This window comes from Notothenia rossii, assembly GCF_949606895.1.
Source record: "Notothenia rossii genome assembly, chromosome: 3".
Classification (NCBI taxonomy): Eukaryota; Metazoa; Chordata; class Actinopteri; order Perciformes; family Nototheniidae; genus Notothenia; species Notothenia rossii.
The window spans coordinates 72,259,940-72,280,702 of NC_136901.1; the positions used below are offsets into that span (position 1 = coordinate 72,259,940).

A 20,763-nucleotide genomic window follows, 5' to 3' on the forward strand; every position below is an offset into this window, starting at 1 on the left:
CTCTGACATCTCCTTACCCTTTAAAGAAGTAGACTTTGCTCTTAATAATTTAAGTATTTATGTGTTCAGGACTGCCCTGTGTGTTTTCTTTCCATCCAATTGCTGTCGTATTGTCACAAGGGCCAAGGGACTTTGTCGAGGTGTTTCACATTTATCACATTGATTCTTCATATTAGATCTGAAGTATTTTCATATAACAACCAAAACAAGAAATGAATGAATAGAAAAGTAAAAAGTGATCCATGTGGAAATCAAGTCTGTTCTATTTATTCATGTTATAAAAAAAAGGTACAGAAACAAAGAATCAAACTTCAAGTAATCACATTTACAAATATTCACTCATTACTTAAAACACCAACACTGCCCCGGAGACTCGTGCCTGCATTGTCCGACGGCTCCTCCTCCTCCTCCTCCTCCTCGTCCTCCTCCTCCTCCAGGGGGAGACAGAAATTAGTTGGGTTGCTCTGAAATATTAAAATATTCCTCTGTTACTTTGGTATTTAAATCTTAAAGTAAGAAATAAAAGTTGATTTGTCTTATAATTATTAATATTTGTTTGTATTATCTAATAGTATGTTTAGCTTTCAAACTAAGATTTAAATACCAAATAATAAGTAGCTGTTATATTGCTCTTTCCATGAAACTTAATGTACATGTGTAGATATTTGTCATTTCAAACAACCCCTGTGTATTTTTTCGTTTTTATTTGACTAATTTTGTTCGGTATTTAATTTATCATTTTCGGGTCTCTAAAAATATATGACTTGCAAAACTATACTTTTAATATAATGTGACCCCAAATAAATAAAGAATTACAAAAAAATATATATAAGAAATTACAAACCTGTTAAAGATCTACAGCTGTTGTTTATAAATACTGGCTATGTGTTTCTGTGCTTTCTTGGTCTGTGATTGTTGTAGCAACTGTACCTCGTTGCTGTCCTCTAGAGCCTGCATTATGGCTGCCACCACCAGGTTGACCAGTACAAACTGGGCCATGACCACGAAGGAGGAGAAGAACATGGGGGAGACGTGGGAGAGGTAGGTCACACAATCGATGTCGGTGGGACGACACTCCCTCAAAGTGTCCTTGAGAAACAAAGGGCAGGATTCAGAAAGGCTGATGGACTGACTCACAGACTGCTCTCTCAGCAGTGACCTACCTTCATTATTGCGCTCCAGTTGTCTCCGGTGCACACTTGGTACAGCGTGAGCAGGGCCATGCCAAAATGCTTAAAGTTAGCATGCCGATGTAAGCCAAGGCAGGGATTCTCTTCGGTACAATCTGATGGAAACAGGAGCACACAATTCAAACATACAGATACTGTTTTCAAACAAAAATCAAGTGTATTCATCCACAACAACAAAAAATGTATCAAGAAAATGTGTCTCTTTCTCATATTGCTGTGTGTATTCTGCTAGTAGTGTGACTGACCTAGGTTGCCGAAGAGCTCCACTCCCAGCGCAGCGTATATAAAGAAAAAAAAAGCGAACAGAAGACAAATGCTCCCAACCTAAACAAAATGAAAATGCATGTTAGATCTCCCACAAACAACAACAAACACTACAATCTGTAGATCTTCAAATAGGGACCAGGACCTTATGTGCCTTAGCTAGAAGAAATGACAAGCCTTTATTTTAGACAAGCCTTCATTTCTGATTACCAATGGTTTTTAAGCACGGCACCTTTTTTTAGTAGCATTTTATGTTCTGCTCCATTTACAGAGACATCTGTAAAATGATAGAGAACTTTTAAATGACCAGAGATCTACGACTACTGTAAAAGCAATACAATAAGATCTTTATTGGTTTGCGAATTCAATAATAAAACTGACTAGCGTTATAGGCTCTCTAGGGTCCAAACAGATTGCAAACAGAGATACATCAGGATCACAATGTGCATACTTTAAACATTCAAATATTTATCAACTCTAGCACAAATGCAGCAGGAACATCCCCATGCAAATTAAAATAATTATTTGTCATTTTGCATCTATAATGAATCTAGCAGAAACAAAATCAAGTTTTTACCTGTGACAGCGTCTTGATAATTGTTTTCAGGAGGACTCTTATTTTCTTGTGCTTCAGCACTGAGGAGAGACACAGGAGATGTTAGGAATGACTTTGTGTATGTGCATGCAAAACACATACACTTAATTAGACATTTTCGCACCAAAAGCTATCCTTAAGAAACGTTTCCCTTTTTCAAGTGTGTGTCTGAGATCGTGTGTGTGTGTGTGTGTGTGTGTGTGTGTGTGTGTGTGTGTGTCTGAGATCGTGTGTGTGTGTGTGTGTGTGTGTGTGTGTGTGTCTGAGATCGTGTGTGTGTGTGTGTTATCATGTGTGTGTGTGTGTGTGTGTGTGTGTGTGTGTGTGTGTGTGTGTGAGATCGTGTGTGTGTGTGTGTGTGTGTCTGAGATCGTGTGTGTGTGTGTGTGTGTGTGTGTGTGTGTGTGTGTGTGTGTGTGTGTGTGTGTGTGTGTGTGTGTGTGTGTGTGTGCGTGTGTGTGTCTGAGATCGTGTGTGTGTGTGTGTCTGAGATCGTGTGTGTGTGTGTGTGTCTGAGATCGTGTGTGTGTGTGTGTGTGTGTGTGTGTGTGTCTGAGATCGTGTGTGTGTGTGTGTGTGTGTGTGTGTGTTAGTGTGTGTGTGTGTGTGTCTGAGATCATGTGTGTGTGTGTGTGTGTGTGTGTGTGTGTGTGTGTGTGTGTGTGTGTGTGTGTGTGTGTGTGTGTGTGTGTGTGTGTGTGTGGGGGTGTGTGTGTGTGTGTGTGTGTGTGCGTGTGTGTGTGCGTGTGTGTGTGTGTGTACCTTTTGCTAGCCTGAGAACTCTACAGACTCTCAGGATGCTGGGATTAATGGGAATCCAGTCGGCCATTTCCATCCCAATGAAAACAATGCTGACGACGGAAACCAAGACAACCGCCACGTCCAGATGATTCCAACTAAACAAACACAAACATTATGCACACAACACTATGAGTACTGAAGTTTCCTAACAGGCAAATAAGGAAATTGAATCCTCCATTATTGTAGCGTGTTACCTGTTTCGGAGGAACCTCCGTATGCCAAACGCCAGAATCTTCAAGAGGACTTCAATGATCAGGAGGACAGTGAAGGCATAGTACGAATACTCTGTGAGCAATTCTATATACTGAACACACAGACAGCAAACGGTTTATTTCCATCCCCTCCTAGAGTCAATGCACATTCCTTTTTTGTGGCATTTCTAAGCTGTAGACAGGGACTGTGTGTGCAATTACCAGAGGCTGTTTGTAATGTTGGAAGGCCATGATGAGGACACTGATCAAAATGATGGTGGCCATGAAGACGTCAATGAAGTCGCTGATACACAGAGTGTGTATGGAGCGACGCATCGGGGAGTAGCATGTGTAATATGGAGGCTGCGTAGGTATCTTCTTAAGCTTGTCTGAAATGTAGACACACAAAGATGGAGATATTCAGATCAATGTGAACAGAGATGGGAGACATATTAGTTACAAACGCCCAAAGCATTTAGAACTGAATTTATTGATATTTCTATATCGACAATGGGTGCAATGAAGTGTGTATTGGAAGACTTACACACATACGGTTGTGCAGTTCCTCTCGACACATTACATTTTTAGTTTTCAACGAAAACAATCTTGTAAACCCGGTACACTGTCTGTTGGAATACATTTTTTACATTGTGTTCAGTGTTTGTGGTTTTTAGACTTTAAAAGGCTCCTTACTCCTGCTCGGGTCATGTGATGCTTCCTCTTCATTTTCTTTTTTTTGCTGCTGCTGACACTGGGCGAAGGTCTCCACCATTACACCGATAAACATATCGAGGAGGAAGAAGCTCATAACCATGAACGTGATGAAAAAAACAAGCATCCACTGGTTATGGTTTCTCACGGGCTTAGAAGAGAAGAAAATAAACATAAGAATGTATTTGCTCTGATACCATGTGTACATGTTTCATATTGCCAACAAAAATACCTGTTGGTCTATTCCCACAGCATCCAGTCCATCATACATTAGGTTCACCCATCCGTCCTTTGAGTACATCACAAAAAGGGACATCAGAGCCTACATTGGAAACAAAGAAAGAACTGTAAAGTTATCACACTACTATTTTCCAAGTTTTAATCTTATTTGCTTAAACATCAGAGACACTACAAATAACTCTGTGTAAACAACAATAAAGTAAAACCTTTTTGAGGGTAATTTAAGTATATAATGGACCACATTGGGTGAAGATAAGATGACATTTTTTTTTAAATATATGAATGTTAAGCATGATTAACCAATTTCATTTCTAGTGTCTATTTTGTTAGTTTTGTGTTTGGAGATGCTGTCATGAATGCTTGCGGCCTCCATGCCTTTCCCTGTCTCATTCACAGAGCGTCAGTCCTTACCTGAGGCAGGCTGTCAAAGTTGTACGGCTTTTGCACCCAGAGATAGTTGGCTGAGAGACAGTCAGACTTGTTGGTGATGGTCTTTGTGTATTGACCCAAGCAGTGGAAGAACTTCCCTTTGAACAGCTACAGTGTACAGTATGAGAGAGAAACAGGGACAGAGTGTTAATCCACCATTGCCATGTCATTACAAAGCCTTAACTTTCGATGCATAGGATAAGTGTGTGTGTGTGTGTGTGTGTGTGTGTGTGTGTGTGTGTGTGTGTGTGTGTGTGTGTGTGTGTGTGTGTGTGTGTGTGCGTGCGTGCGTGCATTTCCACAGTACCTGTACCCCAAGGATGCTGTAGAAAAAGAAGAAGGTGCAGCAGATGAAAACTATGTTACCGATGGGTTTGATGGAAGTGATCAAAGCATCCACAGCCAGCTTCAATTTGGGGGCCCGCTTGATCACCCTGGAAAACAGACATAAACAAACTTTTTTTCTTAGAACCAGCACACACACACACACACACTGCCAAATTACCTAACTACGACATGAGGTGTGATGCCAGCGCAGCCATATTACGTAAACATGTGCATAAATCAACACAAAGACTGAAGAAATAAAACAAACATCTATGCTCTGCTGTACCTCAGTGGGCGAAGTGTCCGTAGCAGGCGCAAAACTTTAAGAATGCCCAGCATGTTGTTTTCGCCCGAACTGGCCAGAGAGATGATGATATGAATTACCGACAGAATCACCAGCAAACCATCCATGACGTTCCAGGAAGAGCTGCAGTAGCTGTCCTTACCAAAGAACACACCGAGAGCTACAACCTGTTGTTACAGCAACAATGGATCAATTAAGAAGTCTTAATACAATAATATGGGCCTTTTTCAAATACTCCTGAAAATCTGAGCTACAAAATGTATTTAAAGCTAGAAAATTATGAATACAAAAACGTAACTTTATCTTTTTGTTTAATTTCCAATATATTGTTTATATATTTTCCTTTAATTCTCATTTCTGATCTCCACCCAGCAGGTAGTGGACAGTTCATTTAACAAATTAGGGGTCATAAAGTTAAAACTGTTAAAAAACAAAACAGATCTTACCTTAAAGAGCATCTCTACCAGGAAGACACCGGAGAACACGTAACGCGACATATTCAGGATCCATCGCTCCTAAAGGGCAGGGTGAGATTCAATTATATCCTGCCTGTATTTGTATTAAATTTAATCAAAACTCATATTACATATTATTTGTTCCATAAGATGCAAAACATTATTCTTGACTTTGTGTGTCTCTTATTCTGCATTGATGCCTCCTCTCATCCCACAGTACATGTAATATGATTACTATGTGTGTTCTACACTGATCGTACGATGCTTGTGTGTGTCTGATTAGATATGGTTGTGTTTGAGGGTTTAATTGATGTCTCCAGACTAACAGTAATTGCAGGTTTCTCACCGTGCTGTCACTGTGTATTCCAGGCCTCTCCATAGCAATGGTGACGCAGCTTAGCAGGATGAATAGGAGAACCGTGTTGTCAAACAACTTGTGATAGATCAAACGTTGGCAATAGATTCGGAACCTAAAGACATACACACATACCTTAGTTAACGAAGTCCGTTAAACATAAGAGGAAGCAATTACAAGAGAAAATTAAATGTTAAATATTTTTGATTCCCTTGGGATATGCAAAAAATACATCAAGTTTGTTTATCAAAATCATTATTTTTCACTTCCTGTAAAACATTGAAATATACATTTTGAAATCGGAAATCTACACATAGATGTATCAATCAAATGTGATGTGACTGGCTGAAACTGGTCGCAGATTCTGCAGTCTAAAAATAAGTAAGTATAAGACTTTTTAACACCACATGCAATGCATTTAAAAACCTGTTTCACAATCCAAAAGTATTAGTGTAGGATGGACAAACTAATTATTTGGTCATGACATTTTAATTATTATTTATTACATTTTTTGAGTACAGATGATGATGATAGAAATATCTTTACCTATTAATCGTACCTGTTCTGTGGAGAAAAGACGTAGAATGCCCACTCTTCATGTTCCTTGCACCAGTGGAGCATTTGCTGGATAAAGGTCAAAGGTTTCTGAAGTGGGAGGGTAGAAGTTACACATCCACTGCCTCTCTTTAGCCAAATTGTGAAATAAATATTTCAAAGAACCCCCATGAAGATTAAAGCAGTACACTAGCATACATGTTGCTTAGAGATTTCCGGCAAAGACACATGACCATATTTATTCAAATAACCTAACATTTTCACCCCAGGATTAACTCTCGGTTGAGTTCAAAACCAGACTTAATAACTATCTATTCTATTCTATACTATAACTTTTACTCATAGGCACTTACATTGTCTTCTTGGGTATTTGCTGGTTCAGTGTCTTTCTCAGAGGTTAAGGGAGATTGGCTGGGTCTCGAGGGGTCCTGGAACAAAATGAAATAGCAAGGTTTGTGTGGGACAGTGTCTATGACTGAGCAGGTACATCACCCCATGTCTTACAAACCGTAACTATTATCTCAACAAGGGAGAAGCAAAAAAGTTTCTCACCAACATCTCAAAGATTCATGACTCTTAGAGACTTACTGTCTCTGAGGTGAAGCTGGTTACAGAGTCGTTGAAATCCTCGTCAATGCGAGAAGAGTCTTGAGTGCATTCTGAGGACTCCTGGAACAACAGGAAGTAGAGTACGGCATTGGTGTGTATGTGAGTGTTTGAGTGTGCCTAGCTTTTGTGTGTAAAACATCGAGCTCTTGGAGAAGACAGAGGTATTTACCTTTTCCTGGAAGCTCTGAACCACTATGCCCACGAGAATATTGAGAAGTACATGTTTTCCTAACATAATGACGGTGACAAAGTACAGGAAAGCCCATGGTGTGGTAGCCGTCATGGCGTTGTACAGCACCAGGTTCCAGTCCTCCTGAGTCAGAATCTGGATTGATAGATTCAAGAGTATATCACTGATAGATATTAAGGCAAACAATGCATAAGGATGGATAACAATCATGAGAGCTCAAATTAAGAAATACAAAAACGTACCTGGAACACAGTGACCATGGACCAGAGCAGGGTGTCAAAGTTTTTTCGCTCAATGATTATATCTCCTTGAGGGTCCTTGAATATGAATTGACCACCAAACAGATGCATACCCAGTAAACTGCAGAGAAACCATAACATCATTGAAATCCAGGGGTGAAATAAATACTCAGACCCTTTACTTATTATGTAATACCACTCTAAAAATACTCCATTAAAAGTAAAGATCCTGAGATCAAAATGTTCCTTACGTAAAAGTACAAAAGTATTATCAGCTAAATGTACCTAAAGTATCAAAAGTAAAAGTACTCATGTGGAGAACATGTTGTATAGTTTGTGTACTGCTGAGTAGAATAGTAGTGTATATATCTTATCAACACACCATGTTATTTATATAAAAAGTAACCGAGTGCCAGATAATATAAATGTATTTCAAATTATAACTACGTAAAGTACTTACGTACTATACGTCTTCAATTACCACAGTTCAAATGTGTGTATCTCAGGGGTGATCATTATTGTAGTAATAGAACATATAATATGGGATTTTCTGCGATACTACAAATGTCTCGAACGAATGATAGAGAGGGAGGTTGGATCTGTGTGTGTACATGCCTGCAAACGAAAGTGAAGAGCAACAGCAGCATGCAGAGCGGGCCTGCCTCGGCGATAGTCCTCTTCAGCACCAGCAGCTGTCTCAGTAGGTATGGGAGGAAGTGAAGAAGCCTCACAAACCGCAGCAGACGAAAAGCGCGCAGCACTGACAACCTGCCATCTGTTTCGGCAATTAGCTCCCACACACTGAACACCGAAAACAAGAAGAAACACTGACTCAAGTAAAGGTATTAGCAGCAAAATGTAGATTGAAGTACTTTCCCTTTAACTTAAAAATTAGGTGAGATGTGGACATTATTGGCATAGAACCATATAAGATGTACAGTAGAGGGGTGGAAGTTTAAAGTAGCATAGAATGAAAGTAATTAAGTAAAGTACAGGTACTTATCAATGAACTTTAATACAGTTATTGAGTGCATGAACTTAACTTATCTCCAGCACTGATTATAGTATCATAGGCATAGCATAATATTATTCTGCTTTTTATCGTCAACAAATACACGTCATATCATTTTAAGGACGTTGTTGGTCAATCATATCAGTGTATCATGTGTGTTTATTTGTAACTCACTATGAGGGTTAATAAATTAAGTATTAGAGTACAATACTTGAATTATGCACTAAGTTACATTCCAACACTGATAACTTGTACAAATATATAAATGGAGTCAGTGTCATAAACCTACATTTTTGTGTAGGATTGTCAGACCCAAATAATGAAATTGGTTGAACGTAATATACATTTCAAAGATTTTACAGGATATAACTCTTAGTGTAGTTCTCATGTAGGACTGGATGGGATTACATTACCTGACAATAACAATGGCAAAGTCGAAGATGTTGTTCAGATCAAAAAAGTATTTGAAGCGGAGTGCGATCAGTTTTAACGTCATCTCCACAAAAAATACAAATGTGAAAACGATGTTACAGATGTGTAACACGTGTGTCATCTTAAGAGGCTGTTGGAAGAGCCAAAAAGGAAAATAAAGAAGGGAAAGAAGAAATGGTTAATATCTCATTATAGTATTCCTCTTTTCACCCCCAGCAAAACAACATACTCTAATCAAACCACAGGAATCCATAGAAGCCTAGACAAAGAAACACTTTGCTCCTCACCTGATTATGATGTTCAACTGCAATGGTGATAATACTGAGGGAAACAGCAAACATGATCACATGGTCAAATTGTGAGCTCTCAACCAACGTCCGAATGTGCTTGTTGAAGGGTGTCAAAATCTAAAAGATAAGGGAGTCAGTTAGATGGGGCAGCAGTGTTGTAACATTGGTACTGCAGAAAGCTGCTGACGAGCCTCACCGATCCCAAAGTTCCCTTTTGGCCGGCTTTGGGTTGTACCTTGTTACTTCTATGGGTTGAAGCACATGAACAACAGTAAGTAACTAAAAAAGACCAAGAGCAAGTTAGTTCCATGTTAAATAATGATTTCATGTTTTGTTCTGTGCATTTTCATCTTTATTTGCTTTTGAATGAATCTCTTTCTGGAATTGCCTCTAAACTTTTTTGGGGTCCCATTCTGAGAAAACACATATTAACTAATGCAATTATTCCATGCCAACACATTCAGTTTCACACGGAGAGCAGTAGGCACGTTGAACTAAGATCATATTCAAGATTTATTTACACTTTAACATTTGTCTCTGGGTGTAAAGGACATTTATTTTCTCGACCTAGACATTCCCAGCTTGAAACAAAAAAAGTTATATTATGACTACGGCATTTGCATATACTGTAGGATTACCTTCTGGAAGAAATCGAATAATGCATCTTTCATAATCTTACACCGTTGTACACACAACAGCACTGAAAAGTACTATTTTGACGGCGACTGTCACAAACCTGTGGTTGTCCACCATGTGGTGCTGTGGTAATCTGGGTTTTCCTTGTCATCAGCAGTGATGAGACCCACCTGTGGCACCTGGTTCCACTATTTAAGAGGGCTGCAGAACAGGCTCTCGCTCTCTCTCAGCTGCCCTGCTCGGTGCACCAGGACACCGCTCCTGTGTTTGTTTTACTGTTGGTTGTAACCACTGTGTTGGTAAATAAATACTTGTTTTGGACAACTCCTGTGTGGAACTGTTGTCCTTATGTTGCAAGCAGAGCCAGCTTGTAATATATGGGGGCTCGTCCGGTCCAATAACCAGGTGATAGTTGTTTACTTGATTTGATTGTGGACAGTTTGTTCCTGGTGTAGGGCATTAAGGAGTAGCTTTGGAATTACCTTTCCTGATAGGCATAAGCAACATCTCCTTTAGGGGAGCTTGTTGGTTTGTTATTTTTGTTTGTTATTTTTGTGCATAAACATGATTCAACATTTTTGTCATGGGTACACGTCCGTGGCTTTCTTGGTGAGTAACAGCTTCGCTGGGGCTTTACCGGGTCATTGGGTAAGTGTTTAAAACACCCGTCGTGGCATACATGAAGACTAGGGTGAGACAAGATAGTTAGTGTTGGGTAGGCAGTTAGCTAGGGGAGAGGTATTCCAGAGTTAAAAAAAAAATATATATATATACATTTCTTTAGGTGTCTGTGCACCAGGTTCAAGGGAGTTTGCATAATCATGGCTAAATTGACAGATTTTGTTAAGTGTCCCAGTGCAGAACTGCTGGAAAAATTTACTAAAGACCAACTGTTAAATATTGCAGAGCATTTTGAGGTAGACGTTCCAAAGCAGGGTCGTAAAGACACCATAGTGACTACGTTACAGGCCCAGTTGATACTGTAAGAAGTTCTGCCAGCACTGGCTGTCGATGATGGTTCCGAGGATGAGTTGGCTGAGAAGGCAGCTATAAGTCCAGAGCGGCAGAGAAGTGCAGGTTTTTCTTTGTCTGACTTTGGTGAAATGACATTTGAACAGAGAAAGGAAATAATGCTGCTGCAGTACCAACAAGACAGTGAACGTGAGGAACGAGCAAGTGCTCGTGAGGACTGGGCTAGAGCTCGTGAACAGGAAACTGAGATGGAGCGTTTAAGGTTAACTACAGTGGTGCGGGAAGCTGAATTGCAACAAGAGCGTTACAAGTTGGACCTCATCCAAGAGGATAAGCTTTCTTCTGGGCTGTCCCCAGCAACTTTTGATGTAGCTTATAACTTGAGGTTGTTAACGAAATTCGAGGAGAAGGCTGTAGATTCTTTTTTTGACTTTTTGAGCGACTTAGGCAAAGACGACAGTGGTCTGATTCGGAGAAAACATTGCTGTTACAGTGTGTGTTAACTGGTAGGGCTCAAGAAGCATTTTCTGCATTACGTATGGCTGACAGTGAAGATTACTTAAGGGTAAAGACTGCAGTGCTAAAAGCTTATGAGTTGGTGCCTGAGGCCTACTGTCAGCAGTTCAGGAAGCTAAGGAGGTCAGAAGGACAGACCTATGTGGAACTTGTTCGGGAGCTGACGAGGAAATGTAATCGGTGGGTCACGGCTTCCGAAGTAGTCAATCTTAATGATTTGAGGGAACTGTTCCTTGAACAATTCAAAGATATCCTTCCAGAACGCGTTGCTATGTACCTGAAGGTAAAAATGTTACTGACGCAGGGGTATTAGCTGATTAATAAACGTTAACACACACGTTTCATTCAGGGGAGAGATTTGACTGGGGGAGCAGAAATAACTGGTCTGGTGACCCCAGAGGTAAAGTGGGTGAAGTGTTAAGGTCGGAGCAAAGGTCCGTGCATGGCTGGAGGGATAAAGTAGATCTAAGGACTTGTAACTTTTGTTTGGGTAAAGGTCACTGGGAAAAGGAATGCCCAGTACTTGCAAAAACCAGGGGACTCCAAAATGTCAAAAAAAAACAAAAAACCTTGTTAAGGTACTGAGAGACACGGGTGCTATCGATTCGTACATAACTGAGGGTGTTCTTCCATTTTCCTCGGTAACTGACACTGGAAGTTGTGTATTGTCTAGGCCGAATGGGGATGCAGTTGTTGTCTGCTCCAAATCATCTGTTGGTGTTGTCCTGTGATTTATGGCAGGGTGAGGTTGCCATGGGAGTCCAGCCATCTTTGCCTGTTCCGGGAGTGGCAGTCATCCTCGGTAATGATTTGGCTGGCGGCAGAGTGTGGCCTGATGTGCCTCTTTCACCAGTGGTTTCCTTTAAGCCAGTGATGGGCGAGCTTGCTGACCCTGATAAAAAGCAGGCAAAGGTTTGCCCCCGCCGAGGAAATCACCGAACCCAAACCAGTGGTTGATGGGACGGTCCCTGTTTGTGTGGTAAAATAATGTAACATTTACACTCGGGTAAGCTATGTTTAATTTAGTCTATGTAAGTATAAGCCCTATTAATAATTTGATGTTTCAGTGTCTTGGGGACCCTTTTTTTATGGGGGGGGGGGGGCGGTGGTGTATGAAAAGCCTGTGGTTGTCCACCATGTGGTGCTGTGGTAACCTGGGGTTTCCTTGTTATCAGCAGTGATGAGACCCACCTGTGGCACCTGGTTCCACTATTTAAGAGGGCTGCAGAACAGGCTCTCGCTCTCTCTCAGCTGCCCTGCTCGGTGCACCAGGACACCGCTCCTGTGTTTGTTTTATTGTTGGTTGTAACAACTGTGTTGGTAAATAAATGCTTGTTTTGGGCAACTCCTGTGTGGAACTGTTGTCCTTATGTTGCAAGCAGAGCCAGCTTGTAACAGTACTGACATCCTGGATGTACGGTATACAGAGCTTAAAGAGTGACTTACCTGTTGAACCTCCGCAGCCAACAGGCAAACCTTCGACAGAGCAGAGGCAGAGCGTTACGCGCGGCACCCGGACTCGGCTCTTCTGACTTCAGTTTCATATTGTCCAAGAACTGGGTGGCGATGACGACTGCGCAGACGTTGACTATGATGAAGGAGCCCATCTGGTTGGGGAAGTAAAGAAAGGGTATTTAGTGCAACTGCTCAAAAACTGGGAAAAATCTAAAGCAAGCCTTGTTTGTCTTTCCTCTTCATTCTCATTTTCTTTCAGTTTCTTTCTGGTTATTCTTTTCTTTTGTATGCTCTTACACATTTTCTATAACTAGTGTTTAATTTGAAAATAAAATATCAAGTTTTGCAAAAGTGCAATTCAAGTGTCCAACTCATTTGTTTTCAGTCTGAAATTAAATAACAAAACCAAAATAAATAAGTTGTAGCTTATATGTCTTTTAATATTTTCAACATGTAAAACAAATTGTGAGCACATAGCTCCCATTTGCTGTTAACCCAAGCGAAAAACACAAATCTACAGTTATCAGATGGCTCTCGGTCTCCAGGTCATTTGAAAAAGAACTGCAGCAAGCCAGGAGTAAAGTGAAATGTAAGTATTCATTGAGTCTCATTATGCAACAGGGTTTCAGCATTGGGCCAACTATTTTGGATTCAATAAAGACTCACTTTCAATGTATTTGACTGCTGCTGTTGGATTTTGATGATTGTTACTGAAGTTATTTAACCAACTTTACAGACCCTTTTGTCTACCAGATCTCAAATAGGCCACATGGAATAATACCAAACCATCATTCAGAGGTTGTTAGAGACCTAGAAACACAGTCAAATACTAAAGTTGTTAACTGCAAAAAGGCAAAAGGCTACTCACAACGGTGACCAGCATGAAGAATAAAAAACTCAAGAAGGAATGAGCATCCATTACGAAAAACATGATCTCAGCCCATCCTTCTAGTGTGACAACCTTTGGGGAACAGAGAGAGAGTGATATAAATAACATTTATAGAGTGAATTAGATAACTCTACGCTCACCATGTTTCATGCTACCACATGTTCACATACAAATGTATCACTGCATCAGAATCAGAAACAGGTTTATTACCAGGTAGGTTAACACACACAGGGAATTTGACTTGGTGTTGAGGTGCATACACAGATAGAACACTTTATAAAGAAAGACCTTATTACCTGGAATATGGTTATCCAGGCGTAGAAGATGTTGTCGAAGTTGATCACTCCCCGGTGAGGGTTTTTCTCACTAGCACGACAGACATTGTAGAAAGAGTGCCAGTTTACACAGGTGTGTGAAGCCACTGTAGGGATTCCCCAATTCACAGCTGAGGCATAGTGGGGGGCAGCCAATGAGCAGTTTCCCCCATTCTCTTGGTAAGGGGGTATATCTCGGCAGTGTTGCGTCCCGCTCTTGCCTTCCCGCGTACAGACAAACGGAACTTTTTCATCAAACTGGGTCTCGAAGTATGGGCTAAGGGACATGCTGTTATTTCTGTACAGAAAAAGAAAGACAAATGAAATGAACTAGAAATAATTAACCATTACAAATGTTTAAGAATTCACATGATGTGTTTTTTGTGATTGGGAGATAGAGAATTGACATGCAGTGTATCATGTTAATGATACATAGTTATACAACTCAGTTCAGTTAAATAATGGATAAATGTGAATATAAACCAAGTCATACCACAGGATGTAATGTGTGCTGTGACATGTGTCATCAAGGTAAATAACAATTATTATTTTATGTTCTTATATACAGAAAATGTGAGTTTGTGTTTTTCTTAGCATTTTCACACATCAAAGGAGGAAATGCATTTAATTTAATACCATTATATTGTTTTCACTCTATTTCTCTCTAGTATTATACATACCTATTGAATGCAAGTCAGTTAAATAAAACGAATCTGAATAAATCTCCTTGGGTCCTGGAAAATTGGGATGTGCCATTTTATTTTACTATACAATTATTTGACATTTTATAGACCAATTATAATTTAAAAAATCAAGAAATACTTTGGCCATTGTTAAAGCGGGACGGAGAGGGAAAAACATGCAAATAATGGAAAAACAGACAAAAACCTTACGTGGGAATGTCGTCTCCCAGGAAGCAGCGGTTGCGCAGCTGGCCCGCCCACAGCTGGACTCCGGCCACGGCAAAGATGTGGATGACAAACAAGAAGATGACGAGAACAATTGCAAGCATGGGCACGACGTCTATGAGAACTGTAACTACGTCCCGCATACCTACAGGAATAAAGACAAAAAGATGTCGTCAGCAGTTGTTATGGGATTACAGGAAGAGTGTATGGAATTGCAATAGATGGCAGAGGTATTACTATCTTTCTTTATTTCTGTGTATGTATCATGATGTATAGATTCTTGATTTTCATCATAGCCAAACATATTGTGATACTAAAATACAAATGTAAGATGTTTACAATTGTTGTTAAATGTAGTTCTACATTTTCACATGGCTAATGACCTATTATTTCTCAAATGTAAGAGACCATAAGTGGGAAAAAAAGAGGAAATATCACTCACAAATACATAGCAGTTATTGTAGGTATATTTGAAAGAGAAAACACTGCAAAACTAAATGTTTTAAGGAACACTGAAATGTGTTTGAATATCAACTTACTTGGTACTCTGCTGATCAGTCGCAACGGTCCAAAGACTTGAGAGAGTAGAAAGTCGATGCCAAGGATATTGAAAAAATATCCAAATGCCCTGAAGGGACAGTTAAAACAAGGAGAAGAGTTTGAATTTGCCTTCTTTCATGAACAAAACAAAAACCATCACAAAATGTAATACTAAATATTAAAGCACTCTGTTCATAAACAAGCCTATCAACAATAGATGTGATTGATAAGCATATGTACATTGTACAGTGTGTACACTATGGATCATATGTTGGCTGCTTTGCATTGTGAGTCACTTACTCTGCAATGTTGATAAAGAAGTCCAACTTGTTCCATTTGTTTTGAAGGTAGCTGTTTCTGTAGCCATAGACTCCAAAGGCCACCATCTTGACGGTCATTTCCACCAGAAAGAATGCAAAGACAAAGACATCGAACACCTGGCCAGAAACACAGAGGAACATTTTCAATTTATTGCATATATTTACAAAAAATAATATACAAGAAGTTATTATTAACCAGTTATGTCATAATTAAGCTACTCTCACAATTAGGCATTCATTATATCGGAAGTAGATGTTAATGACACAGTACATTTCCCTGCCCAGGCCTACTCAGAAGAATACAGCGGTTACACATACCTCTAGTTTGTAGCTCTTCCCTTCACCGGGCTTGTACATGCCCAAACTTACACAGTTGAGCAGGATCATCAGTATGGACAGATACTCCATCCAAGTGGAGGAAAATATTAAGGTCAAAACACAAAGGATGAGATGAGAGAGGATTATGTAAAAGAGGGAATTCATGATAATAATAATAATAATAATGGCCAAATGTATAAAATGTTGTAATATGCGACAGTCAGACACAAATTATATGATATTTATTCTAATTTCACATAATTGGTTTCACCAGGTGTCAGAGGGTTAGGATTAGGTTAGGTTAAACTTCCAGCAGTAAGAAAAGGATATGGGCCACAGGCGATTTGCAAACACCAGTTACGGGGTCTTGTGGTCTGTGTTAAGCTGCGGAAAACTACAGAGGCCAGGTTCGGGTAGGGCAGCTGCTCCTCCTCAGTGGAAACTCTGTTTTCTTGTATCGTGAGCGCCACCTCCCGCCTCTCCCTCATCTGTCCGTCAGTCATGCTCACTCTAGAGGGAGGTCAAAAGGTAATAGGTGAACAGAGGAAGCGTTGTTATCAGAATGGATTGACACCAATGGGAAAATATATTGGTATATATACAGTATATTGACCTCTGGCGGCTGCTTTCAGAACCTTAACATGGGTACAAATAATTGTATTGTATTGCATTCATCATATCTTACAAGCCCATTAGCTGTTTTGAATCAGATCTCAGTTTAAGGTACATATAATTTAAATTGTTATATAAATGTAGTCGAGTAAATATAACAGCATTGAGGAACATGCTTGAACTTGATGCAGAAGTAAAGGTTGACTTAACACTTAATGTCTTTAACAAGAAGACACTGTAATACAAAATAAAGTTTGTTTGATGTCCTCAGAGGAAATAATGTAATCATCCAAAAAAATCCTTAACATTATTTCTTAATATTATTTTTCACTTTCATTGAGTAAAATGTAATAAAACAGAAATCCTGATCACTAGCAAATATTCATTTTTTTCTGAATTCTAAAGCCAGTTTGTTTACACATTGTTACTTTTGTTTCCCCATAAACAAAATAGACAAATCAAAATAATTCTAGGGGGACTTGTTTCACATTCTTATATATGCTTAGCAACAACATTGATTTAAATGCATTTTTTAGTTTAGTCAGTTTAAAAAAAATATTGTCTACTTGTGTATACCTTAAACAATGAACCACCCCAAGCTACAAAAATACTACATATTCATATAATTTTACACTTTCAATTGGTGAATGTTTTTAAACTACATATCACCAGTCCCCCCAACACAAACACCAAATTATTTTCTGAACGTTGTACTAAATGCTAGGCACGTTTTCCTAATCAGGGATGTTTCAATGATAGTATAGCTGAAGTTGAACATACAAATAAAAAAAGCCTTACAGGCATGGCAAAATGTATGCCCCATGCATATACACAGCCCAAATGATTGAACAGCTAAAATGTCAAAAAGCACAGAAAGGTCTCAAAAAGGTAACGAAGTTTAAGTTCAAATATTATGCATAGTCTACTTAACTTCGTACTATTCACCTGTGTGCATCTCACATATTTATTACAATAAGCAGTATTTTATTTATTTATACAGCATTTAATTGGGCATACTACCTTCTATTTTACTTGAATAAAGTGTACTTCTCCTGCATTACTTGCACATTAGTCTTGCAACATTCTCTTGCACTATTTTATTTTTACCAAGTTTCTTCTTGAATTATTGTGTAATAGTTTTTTTACAATTAGTTTGATTTGTTTATGTCTTATAGTTATGTTGCATTGTATAACTACAGTGTAAATGTGCATATTAAAATAAAACCTTTAACTTTGAAAGTAGCCTACTTAAACATACAAGGAAGGTGGTTATATGACAACAGTAAGCTATCTAAGATGCGCGTTTAATTTGTTGTATGTTGCCTACTACACAACATCTCTGACTTAAAAACCGAAGCTCGGCTCAAGTATTTTTCCTATTTTTGACATTTTATCCAGGTTACTTTCAGGTGAGTCTTCTAACTTTAACTGGTCATGTGAAACTTATATTAACGTAAGCTAACGCTAGCTCAGTGCTAGCACTGCGGTCACAACATGTTTGTAAACCGTTGCATTGGAGGGTGATGTTTTTATAATGGTAAAAAAAGTGGTTATTTATTCAAACAAGTTCATTATTTCCTGTTATTCATAGCCTGCTAAAGTTAGGTATTTATCAGTTCATGGTTCACTATAAGGACCTGCCAGAGGTTGGAAGTTAAACTTACACTGATAGACTATGCTAAGTTCGTACACAACTATGCTATCAACATTACGTGCTAAGTGGTTAAGGGCACTTACCACAGAAAAAGGTCGTCTTCGCTGCGGTAACTCAGTAGTCCACTTGAAGATGTTTCGTGAAAGCCCGTTCAAGCCAACACAGTTTCTGGGTTAGTTCATCAAAACTACAAAAGGTTATGCCAGCAGAGCAACTGTCTGTGTCCTTACAGGTTAATAACTATTTAAAAACAAACATCAGTTTCGTCAATTTCTGGAACGTGTGGGAAATCAAACAATAATACCACTGCTATGGTTACCGTAAGAAACGCACATTGTCACAGATGATTGCTGCTCCTGTCAGATGCAGGTCTATAACAGCTAGTGTGAGTACCTCTTGCATATAGCTGCATTGTTTAAACATGTTGTAGGTTAGTTCTTCCCAATGTAACACGAAATGGGGTTCCTTTGTAATACAAAAACAAATCATAGTTTTTTTATTCTATATATTCTATTATTTTGCAATTTCACCAGCTAGACCCTTACTTAAACAAACATCTGATTTGGACTATACATTTATTTTAAACCTGACGCTTATATTAATAACTGTTCATCAATATTGGTCCGGGTATACAACACTGTATTTATGCAGCAGCTAGCTATATATGTATAATTATCTGGTTTTGCTGTTATTTTGTACAAAGTTACTTAAGCACAGTGCATGATGACATAGATACTAAACAGACACATTTTGTACACTTGAAGCACATGTATAAAACAGTTAATGGCATGATGTGGTCTTGTGATTGCCTACCTTGTGAGTATAATGTAGGCTACCACCTGTCAAGCAAGGTACATCTATAAAAAGTGACTACTGTGGGCTTATTTGTATCAATCAATGCAAACAAAATATCAATGTTAATTAAAGCTGATACAAAGTTTTACAAATGGACAGAGATTAAACAGTTTGAGCTGCACATGCTTTTGCCTCAGATAAATATGCTACCGGTATTTTTTGAATAGTTTAATAAAAACATGAATATTGCTGACAAGGTGGACATGTCCTCCAGGCCTACATATTAATTGTGGCACTGCTGCAAATCTGTAATGTAAGATATTCACCACTTTTTCTGGCATGCAGTACAGGCTACACAGAGACACTGTCCATATAAGCTCTATAGTTCTTTGGTCTTTAGATATGATTTGTACAATGATTCAGCCTTTTCATACTCTACTTCAATGGTAACACAACTGCACATTTCCCATGTGTTAATATCAAAGCTAATACAACGTTTTCATTTTTGCAGAGACCCTTATAATGTGCCTGATAGCCCCCTAAGGACCTCAGAGAGAACATAGCAAACTTTTGGACAAGCATGCTTCGCCAACATGCAGAGGTGGTAAGTACAATAGAATGTTCATATTTCATATTGGTTTGGATTCATTCTAACTACAGCACGTTACCGGCATGCAATGTCATTTCCAAATCCTCCAAAAGAGTTTATATAATATACTTTATTGCTTGTAAAACAGGAGTTAACTTTATACACAGACAGAAGACACAGTGATGACAAGAATATTGACAGTAAATAAAGACAGGAATGAAAAGGCGCACATAAAAAAACCAATGGATTAAGCAAGGGCGGGTTCATTGTGTGAATGAAACACAGACACAATCCACACAGTTTAGCAAAGCAATTGAACAATGAAAACCACACAAACTGTTTATCAGAATATTAAAAATATTTAAGTGTTGATGAGAGAACATTGTCCAATAATTTTGTTTATAAAAATAAACATGTCCCATGCTTTATACTTGTAATATACTCATTAAAATATATGTTTTGCTATTAGTCTCTATGTTACATTACTACTATAAATAAATGACCTTACAGACATGTTTTATCTTTTCCTTTTTACAAAATAGTGAAGAATTTGGATGAATCTTAATGTAACAGTTAAGGTTTTAAAAGTCTTTCTTATTCCCTCCAAATATGTTAGCCTACTATTTACATTTACAGTGTAGAACGATACATTACCATGAATATCATTTGCAAAACATTAACATATTGCCGCCACGGCATTCCCTTTTGCCGGTTTCTCCACTTAAGAACTTGAACATTTTCTGTACAAACAGTTTTATCACCTTCAATGGCCAAAGTATCTGCCCCTCAAAGTCTTAATACGTGAAGGAAAACATGCAGTTCAGTGAAAGAGAAAAACACTGCATATGGTTATGGAAAATGCAACATTAACAGTGAAGGAAAAACCGTTAACAGAGGGTGCTTGTAAACACATGTGTGTTCTGAAACCAAGAAAAGAAGTATAACAATGATGATATACTGACTTCTGGTAATTATTGAAGTTCAAACTCTCAGTGTGAAATGAAAAGTAATATATGGGGGAGGGAGATTTTTGCTCAATTGTTGAATAAGCACATT

The 20,763-nt window shown here is 38.7% G+C and overlaps 1 protein-coding gene and 1 long non-coding RNA gene across 5 annotated transcripts in view; one reads left to right on the forward strand and one right to left on the reverse strand.

The window, feature by feature from the left end:
* Window positions 1–241: 241 nt before the first annotated feature.
* On the reverse strand, window positions 242–18,695 carry LOC307030996 (voltage-dependent T-type calcium channel subunit alpha-1I-like). Of its 3 annotated transcripts, none has more exons than XM_079667679.1 (33): window positions 18,407–18,695; window positions 16,388–16,567; window positions 16,058–16,151; window positions 15,720–15,856; window positions 15,419–15,507; window positions 14,865–15,024; window positions 13,954–14,269; window positions 13,637–13,729; window positions 12,760–12,920; window positions 9,386–9,434; window positions 9,187–9,306; window positions 8,881–9,029; window positions 8,071–8,256; window positions 7,459–7,576; window positions 7,196–7,351; window positions 7,006–7,086; window positions 6,771–6,845; window positions 6,422–6,507; window positions 5,854–5,977; window positions 5,499–5,567; window positions 5,035–5,219; window positions 4,729–4,855; window positions 4,404–4,529; window positions 3,985–4,074; window positions 3,735–3,903; window positions 3,264–3,430; window positions 3,045–3,154; window positions 2,812–2,945; window positions 2,032–2,090; window positions 1,436–1,514; window positions 1,164–1,285; window positions 931–1,089; window positions 242–428 (listed from the first exon to the last, which is right to left on the reverse strand). In XM_079667679.1, exons 2-33 carry the CDS (start codon window positions 16,558–16,560, stop codon window positions 336–338), a joined length of 4,056 nt encoding a protein of 1,351 aa, XP_079523805.1. In that variant the 5' UTR covers window positions 16,561–16,567; window positions 18,407–18,695; the 3' UTR covers window positions 242–335. The 3 variants fall into 3 exon arrangements, with proteins under 3 accessions (XP_079523805.1, XP_079523804.1, XP_079523803.1); XM_079667678.1 differs by having other exon boundaries at window positions 242–431; XM_079667677.1 differs by having other exon boundaries at window positions 242–464.
* The window catches only part of LOC307031000, a 141,588-nt gene continuing 138,761 nt past the window's right edge, over window positions 17,937–20,763 (forward strand). For both annotated transcript variants that reach the window (XR_013805847.1, XR_013805848.1), the window contains exons 1-2: window positions 17,937–18,078; window positions 19,630–19,722. This is a non-coding gene — a long non-coding RNA (uncharacterized lncRNA). The remainder of the gene's footprint in view (window positions 18,079–19,629; window positions 19,723–20,763) is intronic.

Excerpts from the sequence above, each read along its gene's own strand:
- LOC307030996 (XM_079667677.1), bottom strand. The coding sequence starts at position 16,560 with ATGACTGACGGACAGATGAGGGAGAGGCGGGAGGTGGCGCTCACGATA. Across the intron at positions 9,435-12,759 it reads TGGCTGCGGAGGTTCAACAG|AAGTAACAAGGTACAACCCA; the intron begins GTAAGTCACTCT and ends TTCAACCCATAG. Across the intron at positions 5,568-5,853 it reads GAATACACAGTGACAGCACG|GAGCGATGGATCCTGAATAT; the intron begins GTGAGAAACCTG and ends CCTGCCCTTTAG.